The sequence below is a fragment of the Zea mays genome, chromosome 9 (genome assembly GCF_902167145.1).
Source record: "Zea mays cultivar B73 chromosome 9, Zm-B73-REFERENCE-NAM-5.0, whole genome shotgun sequence".
NCBI classification, from domain to species: Eukaryota; Viridiplantae; Streptophyta; class Magnoliopsida; order Poales; family Poaceae; genus Zea; species Zea mays.
The window spans coordinates 8838609-8848517 of NC_050104.1; the positions used below are offsets into that span (position 1 = coordinate 8838609).

The 9909-nt window shown below is 41.2% G+C and overlaps 1 protein-coding gene across 3 annotated transcripts; it reads left to right on the top strand.

The window, feature by feature from the left end:
- The first annotated feature begins 68 nt into the window (after positions 1–68).
- Positions 69–7524, top strand: LOC100286291 (uncharacterized). 3 transcript variants are annotated; one of them, XM_008660524.4, is made up of 18 exons: positions 69–474; positions 1436–1605; positions 1867–1974; positions 2050–2121; positions 2233–2380; positions 3984–4066; positions 4727–4782; positions 5005–5132; positions 5228–5318; positions 5411–5479; positions 5576–5798; positions 5992–6093; positions 6193–6278; positions 6376–6498; positions 6575–6644; positions 6740–6831; positions 6936–7040; positions 7137–7486. In XM_008660524.4, exons 1-18 carry the CDS (start codon positions 164–166, stop codon positions 7248–7250), a joined length of 2151 nt encoding a protein of 716 aa, XP_008658746.1. In that variant the 5' UTR covers positions 69–163; the 3' UTR covers positions 7251–7486. The 3 variants fall into 3 exon arrangements, 2 of the variants coding, with proteins under 2 accessions (XP_008658746.1, NP_001152650.2); NR_182260.1 differs by having other exon boundaries at positions 87–474; positions 2210–2380; positions 5414–5479; positions 7137–7524; NM_001159178.2 differs by having other exon boundaries at positions 87–474; positions 5414–5479; positions 7137–7524.
- Positions 7525–9909: the final 2385 nt, after the last annotated feature.

Below are 9909 nucleotides of genomic sequence, written 5' to 3' on the forward strand. Positions count from 1 at the left end.
TAGAGTATATAGTAAAGGATAGAAAATATTTTTTTATTAGATGGAATTTAGAGAGAATTTGCTAGGGACATCAAACAGCTACATGTGAGTTGTGACTGTGAGAAGAGGAACCCCTCCGCCGCCCCCGAAAAAACATATAAAACAGAACCCTCGCATCCTGTAAATGGCGACACGCCTCGCCTCCATCTTCTCTGCCGTGCGCAGCCCCACCTCAGCCCCGCCCCACACTCTCCGCCGCGCTCTCCCAAGCTTCAGCTACCGGCGAGCGCATCCATCTCAGCCCCGCATGTCCTCCTCTTCAGCCGCCTCCTCCGCGCCGCCGGCCGCCGAGAAGCCTACAGTGGCGCCGTTCGGGTCCTGGAGGTCGCCCATCACTGCGGACGTCGTATCTGGCGCGGATAGGCGCCTCGGCGGTATCGCTCTCGCTGGAGATGGACGCCTTCTCTGGATCGAGGGCCGCCCCGAGGAGAAAGGGTAAATGAAATCCGCTCCCGAGGTTTAGTGGCCAAGGCGTTGACATTCGACGCGCTCGCGATAATGTTTCTGAAAGTTTTAGTGTTGCTGCTTGCTAGTTTTTAGTAACATATTTTGATTAAACCCAAGTTGCTTAAGTGGCCTTGCCCAACCTGATTAAGGTCCTGTTTGTTTTGTTTCAAGATTATATAATCCAACTTATGGATTATATAAGCACCTATTGACCTGCTCATGGATTGTCATAATCTAGGTATCATAATCTAGCTTAAATAATCTAGATTATGATACCTAGATTATGATAATCCATAAGCAGGTCATAATCTGGATTATATAATCCTGGAAGTAAACAAACAGGGCCTAAGCCTGGATCCAACGCTACCCATTGATGTGGCATTTGGACCTGAGTACCGACTGGTCGTTCTATTCCCATGCAAGGGTTGGGCCATACTCTTTAAACTTTGACTAGCCATATCTATGAAAGTGTCTAGAAAAAGTTCGATTTACGGAAAAACTAGATGGACTTATATTTTTTATCAGAGTAATTTGAGAATCAGAATTATATTACATTTTGTTTCTGCACTCTGCATGTCTGCACACTTGCATGCTAATTGCTAATCAACATGATGTCACAAGAATGTTGCTGTATAATGAACATATTGTCAGAATGTTAGTATCTGGCAATCATTGAATGTTTGTTGCTTCCATTGGTGCACATATCGATTACATCTGCTTTATAGTGCAATACATTCAACTGTCCCAAAATAGTTGACACTTAATTTATACCTAAATCATAGCTAAAGTGTCAACTATTTTGGGATGGAGGGAGTAGTTCTCAAATTTGTATCCATAGAAGCTTTAAGCTTGGAAATAGGGGCTAGAGGTAGACGATAATGGAACGAGCCCCTCCTAACTTATATTTGTAGATCCACCCCTGATCATATTGAACTAAATCTGTGTTTAGGCGTATGGTTATTGTAAAGGAGGAGGATAATCCTGTGGATGTCATACCTCAGGAATTTGCAGCACGCACACTGGCTCAAGAATATGGAGGTGGTGCATTTGCAGTCGACAAGAGTGTTGTTGTGTTCTCAAATTACAAGGATCAACGTCTATACAAGCAAACAATAGGAAGTAAGTACTAAGTAGGCTGCTATGGTCTTATTGTTGAGACTTGGTTAAAACTAACATTATATAATTGATGTTCATTAAAAACTTAGAAACTGTAAGTATATGGTGTTTACTTTCATTGTTTATTTTAAGTATTGTGGAAAATGTTGCAAACTTATATCCCACCACATAGTAGTCTATCTGTTTTTAGTGCCTGACACCTTTGACCAAATCATGTGCACTATGGTTTTCATGTTCTTTTGGGCAATGTGTATACCTTGTCAGCTGGTGGTCCACCTGTGCCTCTTACACCCGATTATGGTGCGCCAAATGTCAGTTATGCTGATGGTGTATTTGATCCTCACTTCGACCGTTATGTTACTGTGATGGAAGGTACTTGACCTATGATTTGGTTCTAATATATATAGTAACACAACGAACTTCTAACATGCTCATATATTTTAATAGATCGTCGAAAGGATAGCTTGAATCCCACCACAACAATTGCTGCTATAAACTTGAGTGGCAGTGATGTTCATGGTAATATTTTCAGAGAATGTAACCACAGTCACCATATTAGATCTATGCTTTCTTTTGATGTTTATCCATTTTTCTTTCACGACACTAGCTTACATATGCTCTATATTGAAGAACCAAAGGTGCTGATCAGCGGCAACGATTTCTATGCATTTCCTCGCATTGATCAAAATAAAAAGCGGATAGCATGGATTGAATGGAGCCATCCAAACATGCCCTGGGATAAATCAGAACTCTGGGTTGGTTACTTCGCCGAAAGCGGGTAATTGTAATTATCTTGTGAATAACATATTAGAACAGGTTTTTTTCTTGCATTCAGTTTTATTGTGAATAAAAGTACTATCTTGTCTGCATCAAATGAAACTGCACCGTTGATATATGTCAGGATGGTGTTCATGCATATCTACAACACTATCTTGATGAATATGCACAATGATTTAAATAACAGCTTCTAATACCCCTAAAGATCATTTCGTGTATAAAATATCTAAAAGATAATAAATCACATTGTAGTTAATGCAACAGATTTTAAATGTAGTTGTATAAAACCAGGCACTTCCTCTTATTTTCCCTGTCAGATTGACATAGATTTATGATTATTTTATAATCAATTGACAAAGTCGAGACTTGAAGGTTGCATAGGCAAACACTAAATTGCTAGTACCGTAGTGATTAGGCATTTAGGCCTGTTCATGAGTGGGTTTATATGTATTTGGATGAGTTTTGACCCACCCATTTATGGATCAATATAGATGGATTTGATTGGGTGAGTTAGGTGGTTTACTGGATAGTGAAGAGTCTAGGCACCGCTATCGTCTTCCCCAACAAGCGAGAACCGCAAATTAGGATTGATCTGCTTCCTATTTTATCTTCCTCGTTACGTACTGCTATCTCACAGCCCTGCAGTAAGATCATGACATCTGTGCAAGAAGCCATGAAGCTGTCAGCCTCCAGCATGTCGTCGTCGACAAGCATGTGGCGTGAGATCCTGCTCCGGTTGGCGCTGAGTATTCGACATGTACGTGACATTGGGCATCCTAGGACGACAAGGCGTGCGACATGGTGGCCATGGTCCTGTATGTGTCGTAGGTGTTCAGACACGTCAAGATGACCTCAAAGCGTGCCGCTCGGTGCCACCATCCGTCCTCGAAGCTGCCAAGATGGTGGCAAATGTGAGTGACCCGTTGTTTCTCCCCGACCGCCTTGGCCTCTCGGCCAAAGCTGCTCACCAGCGCCGAGGGCATGGCCACGTCACTCTTGGTCCTTGGCCTCTCAATGCGCGCCCCATGGCCTCATGGTGAGCGCCCGTGGTGCCGTTCGTGGCGAGGTTGACAATAGGCTCGAGAAGTTGTGATAGAGTTGTGGTGGTCTTGGCGCATGTATGCGTCATGTCACCATGATAAGAGTTGCCACTTTGCCAGTGTCGATGCATGAGTGTGATGCCGACGTCGATGTGTGTGGTGCATCCCTTGTCGTTTCAGAAGAAGATGACGAGAACAGATGCAATGCATGTGCCCTGTAGCGGTGTTGCTACGGTGCAAGTAGACATGGGGTGCGGCGGCACATTGTCTAAGCTCAGCCTGTCGGGCCTCAATGACGGCAATGACAACCCATGGGTCTAATGGGTATGAAACCATATCCACCTAATCCATATGGTATTCCTTTTCACGGACTGGATTGGGTAATGAGTGAGTGGACTGGGTGGTTTAGAAACCCATGCACAGGCTAGCGATTATGTGCCACTGTTATTTTAAGCTTACATCATGGTACAGTGATACTTTTGTACACCTTTGAACATGTTCATATAGCTGAATTCCCCTTTCCAACTTTTGCTGATTTAGCCCCATGTATTTTTGTGTCTACAGAGACTTGACCAAACGGGTCTGTATTGCCGGTGGCAATCGGCTGCTGATTGAATCTCCTAGTGAACCTAAATGGTCACCGAAAGGTATCCTTCTGCTGTATTTGTATGTAGACTTGATTATTGTAAAAATGCTAAGTATTGATATGGTTCAGTGATAATATCATCAGCTAAGTATATTTTTTACGGGAAAGTACTTCAAAATTTTGTAATCTCAAGCTTTAACATACTCGTACTTTTTGTTGACACTACATATTAAAAATGGGATCTCATTATGTTAGCCTTGCATCATTGGGACATTCAACATTTCCTTGAGCTTCCTTTGTTCCAAATAAATGTATTAATGTGGTCCTTGTCCATGATATAAATGAATACTCCCTCCATCCAAATTATAAGTCCTTCTGTCTTTTCTAGGTACATAGCTTTTACTACGCACCTAGAATCGTAGATATCCATTATGTCTAGATGCATAGTAAACGTTATGTACCTAGAAAAACCAGAGCAACTTAGAATTTAGAATGGAGGGAGTACATAACTAACTTATTCTTATAAGAAATGAAAGGGGCTTTATTATTAACCATTTGGATGATGCATTGCTATTTGAGTGGCCTTTGCTCTTTTGTTATCCGTAATTCACACTGCTTAGTGAATGATCTAATTATATCATATGGAACATTGGTACGTTCTTGTACAGTATTTTGGCTACTAACCTTATACTATAGTTCATCTAAAGCATTCAACTTGCAGGAGAACTGTTTTTTGTTACTGACAGAGGGAGTGGATTTTGGAATATTTATAAATGGGTAAGCAGTTTTCTCTCAACTCTGAGTTTTTCTGACAGTATGTCGTAACTGTATTTTGGACACAAAACTTAACTGCGATCATTGTTATTAGTAATAAATTCAGAATTCATAACCAATGTGGCTTGTGAATGAGCTAAACTTGTTATTATATTCCTTTTCTCTATCAGAATTCATCATCTGGACTATATTTGTCATGTAATTTCAGTATGCTACTGTGTTCAGGTTGAACAAACCAATGAAATTGTTCCAGTGTATTCACTAGATGCTGAATTTACGAGACCATTGTGGGTTTTTGGCATCAGCTCGTATGATTTTCTTGGAAACAGCGACCACATTGTTTTCAGTTATAGGTATCGATAATATTGAAGAAAAAAAATCTATGTTGCTTTTGTTTGTGAGACATCTTCAATTCTTCATGGACCATCATGATAACTATGCCTTGCAGACAGCAAGGAAAGTCACATCTTGGTGTGCTTGATTGTGATTCAGGTTCTATTTCATTGCTTGACATCCCTTTCTCTGATTTATCTGATGTGGTACGTGACAAAATCTTCATTGCCACTTTGAAAACTTGAGGTGTATATGTTTCTTTCGTGACCTATATTGTCTTGTTGCTTGCTTGATCTAGCAGGTTGCTGCAGATGATTACTTCTATATTGAAGGTGCTTCCGCGAGTATTCCACGGTCGATTGCTAAGGTTTATCAGATATTAGATTCACAGTTTTGTTTATATGTTGATGATGTGCAGTTTTGTGTATTGTTTATCAATTGGTGCATTAATTGTTTCATCCAGGTGACATTAAATGAAAGCAAAACCAAAGTAGTCAATTTCTCAATAGCCTGGTCGTCCTCACCAGACCTCGTACAATATAGACCTTTCTTCAGCACACCAGAACTTGTTGAGTTCCCTACATCCAAGTCTGGCCAGAAAGCTTATGCCTATTTCTACCCACCATCAAATCCCAATTTTCAAGGTTTGCCTGATGAAAAGCCTCCTTTGCTTGTCAAAACACATGGTAAGTGAATTATTCAAACCTTATGTTGCTTGAAATAATTATTCGGTTTGATCCCCCTCAAAAGAACTATACATGTATTCAGCTTAAGTGTTCTCTTAGATTTTACAAAAATAAATGATTTTTGCTAAGTAGGTTTGAAATTCTTTCTTTTCAGATGAAAATCACAGAATGCTTTGACACTCTAAATTTTCAGGAGGACCAACTGCTGAAACACGTGCAATTCTGGACCTCAGTGTCCAGTATTGGACAAGTAGAGGGTGGGCATATGTCGATGTCAACTATGGAGGAAGCACTGGTTTGTTCTTAACTTCGATTGTTTAGGCTAAACCCTTTATCTTCAGTGATACTCCAGGGCATTTAATACTGTTGAACTTTGTTGACTGACAAACTGAAGGTTATGGAAGAGAGTATCGGGAGAGACTATTGAACAAATGGGGTATTGTTGATGTTGATGATTGCTGCGGCTGTGCGAGATTCCTGGTACATCATTTGAGCAATGATTCTAATGTAGAGTTGGCATTTTAACTTTGAAGGTGATAAGAAAATCACCTTAATGGTTGATTCTTTTCATATTAAGGTGGAGAGTGGGAAAGTAGATGGGCAGCGCCTTTGTATTACTGGTAGATCAGCAGGTGGATACACTACTTTAGCTTCACTTGCATTCAGAGACACGTTCAAGGCTGGAGCTTCTCTCTATGGTGTAAGTTGCCATAAATATGTGCCGGATATTTGTATTTTTCTATTCTTGCTGAGCAATTTACCATATGTCTCATTAGGTTGGGGACTTGACTCTGTTGAGAGCGGAGACGCACAAATTTGAGTCTCATTATATGGACAATCTTGTAGGTAAGAGACGGTATTATCATTTGTTTTTGAAGATGTTAACCCACTTTCTAGCTCTGATTTACATCTATTTATTCATGACGCACATGTTCCTTTAGGAAATGAAAGAGCTTACTACGAGAGATCACCAATCAACTTTGTCAACCAGTTTACTTGTCCAGTCATTTTGTTTCAAGGGTTGGAGGATAAGGTATTTGCTGACCATGAACTGTAAAGTTTATCATGGCTCCATTACTCAGTGGTATATCGATGTTTTCTATAGCATAATTTGTCACCTGCTTTAACGTTTTCTAGGTTGTGCCACCAGATCAGGCACGCAAAATATACAGTGCCTTGAAAGAGAAAGGTTTGCCTGTTGCTTTGGTTGAATATGAAGGAGAGCAGCATGGGTTCCGTAAGGTTGTTGCCTCACTGTATACCTATGTTTCATATTTTCAGCACCCTCGACACTATCAACCTGCACGGACTTGTGACCTCTTTCTTGATTTTGGACAGGCGGAGAACATCAAGTTCACCTTGGAGCAGCAGATGTTGTTCTTTGCAAGATTAGTTGGGAAGTTTGAGGTGGCAGATGATATAACTCCAATCAAGATTGAGAACTTCGATTGATCTCTTGGAGAGTGGTGTCCGGTTCGAAGTTTTGTTCACGTAACCCGATTATATGTTCAGTACATTAGCCGTTGCAGTACCTTTTAGGAATACGACTTCATCTTATTTTTGAGGGTTGATGGAAATCTCTTTTTTGCGCTGTAACGATGAAGTCACCTTGTTTTCTGTTCGGTTCTAGAATGAAATAGAACGGAATGACACTATCCTTTATTTGGTTGATGAGTGAAAATAGATAATTTCATAACTATAATACATTCATACAACCATATATATATATATAGGTAGGTATAACGGGAGCCCTGGCTTCTAATAGTTTAAGGAAGCTCAGGTCGATCATCCCTGCAACCTGGTTCAACCCAGCGCACCGACTGGACCAGGCTGTCGGTTGCACCACCCGCGCCCACGTCTCTGCGCGCAAAAAAGGAATGCATGCATGAGTCAAACACATCCCTTTGCATGCGTATAAATTTAGGAAAGGTACGTGTGACGATTTCTATTTTTAAATGCTTTATTTCCTCCATAAATTTAGGATCTCTGCAACAGCCATGCAACTAGACTCGTAAGGACCATTTTATGATATGTACTGCTACTAAATATGCTATCCTGTGTATATAATTATGCAATTCAGTATACTACGTAAAAATCTGTTACCAGCTGCATGCACACGAATTTATGATAAAAATAATGTGCAACGAAAGGAAATAAATTGCACGCATAGAAACAAAAAATCGTATTTAATGTTTTATTTCCTTCATAAATATAGGATCCCTCCAACAGCCATGCAGTTAAACACATTAGATCTAGTTTATGATATATATTGATACAAATTATACTACATGGTGTAGCTATTTATGCAATTCGTTACACTGTGTAAAAAATCTGGCATGTTATTCACTGGTGGACGCATCTCCGGTTTGGAGCGTAATAACCTTAAGTTTTGAGCATAAGATCTAAAAATTATAAGCGTAAGTACCGAGCCAATGTGAGAGGTTGATAGCTCTAGTAGGTTGTTATTACGATCCTATTTTTATGGCAGATCCGAAAAACATGGCAGCCGCATGCATGCGGTTATACAGATCCAAAAATTATGGCAAGATGCATGCATGAGTCAAACACGTTCCCTTGCATGCGCGTAAATTTAAGAAAGATATGTGTGACGGTTTCTACTTTAAATGTTTTATTTCCTCCATAAATTTAGGATCGCTCCAACAGCCATGCAGATAGATCGTAATAACCATTTTATGATATATACTCATACTAAATATGCCACACTGTGTAGGTATTTATGCAATTCGTCACACTGCGTAAAAAATCTGGCATGTTGTTCACTGGTGGACGCATCCCCGGATGGAGCGTAAAAACCTTAAGTTTTGAGCATAAAATCACTAAATTATAAGCGTAAATACCGAATCAATGTTCGATGTTGATAGCTCTAGTAGGTTGTTATTACTATCCTATTTTTATGACAGATCCGAAAATATGGCAGCCGCATGCATGCGGTTTCTATTTTTATACAGATCCAAAAATTATGCCAAAAATCGTGGGAGTTTCCATTGCATGCGCGCAAATTACGAACAGCATAAATCAAGGAATTGCCTTTCCAATGTGCATGCAGTAAACTGATATACGAACTCTGTGCTTAAGCATAAAATCGTACAGTTTTTTTGCGTAAATAATACATGTGATAGGCATAAAACACAATAATCGAAAATAAAATTGCGCCGGATCAGAGGATGTCACGCGCGATCATCGCTGCGCGCATCTCGGGCCTTCCGTGACGCCGCTCGCTCGAAGATCGCGCCTCATGCGTCGCCGTCGCTACTCGCACGTCGACGGGTGTCGCTTGCTCGCCGGCCTTGGAAGTGCCGCCTCCTCGGGACCTCGGGGACGCCGCCGCTTGCCCGCACAAGGGCCCCGCTGTCGCTCGCCCTCTGGATCGGGGAGCCGCTGCCACCGACCTGGGAACTGCCGCCACTACTCCGGATCGAGGAACCTCCGCCACCGTGCGTCGAGGTCATGGAGTTGCGGCCACCGGCTGGGGATCCATCGTCGCGCACGCTCTGGGGCAACTGTCGTCGTCGCACGCGGCGTCGCTAATGAATCGGGGTGGAGCGTAAAAAACTGAACTCTAGCACTCCGGTCTTGTTTTATAGACGTCTGGATGTGGTCCGACTCGACCGGATTGCACCGTCCGACCTGGACTTCCTCTAGTTATTGAAAGCCTAGGGCTCCTAATATATAAACTATATATATATATATATATATATATTACTTTTAATATATGACAAGGACGCATGGTGGTGCTGCATGCAGAGAATGATCTACACGAATTAATTTAATTGGCCTCCGAATATATAAGCACGCAAGAGCCTAGGCAACAACGATGGATCATTCGGTGAGCGAGCGCTTGGGTCCGACTGTTTTTAGGAGCCAAGGGATTCAACATATTGAGGGAATATTCTTATATTAGGGTGGCTCTGTTCTACTTTAATTTGAACCAAACAGTCTTAGTATTAGAATGGAGCGGTTCTATTCTACTATACTCTAGAACTAAACACTAGCTTAGTGAACGATTCAGATACCACCTTAGTGACTAAATCAGATAACTGAATCCACTACCCGTCACTCAAAAAATCTCTTAGCATGAAGAAAACAATCC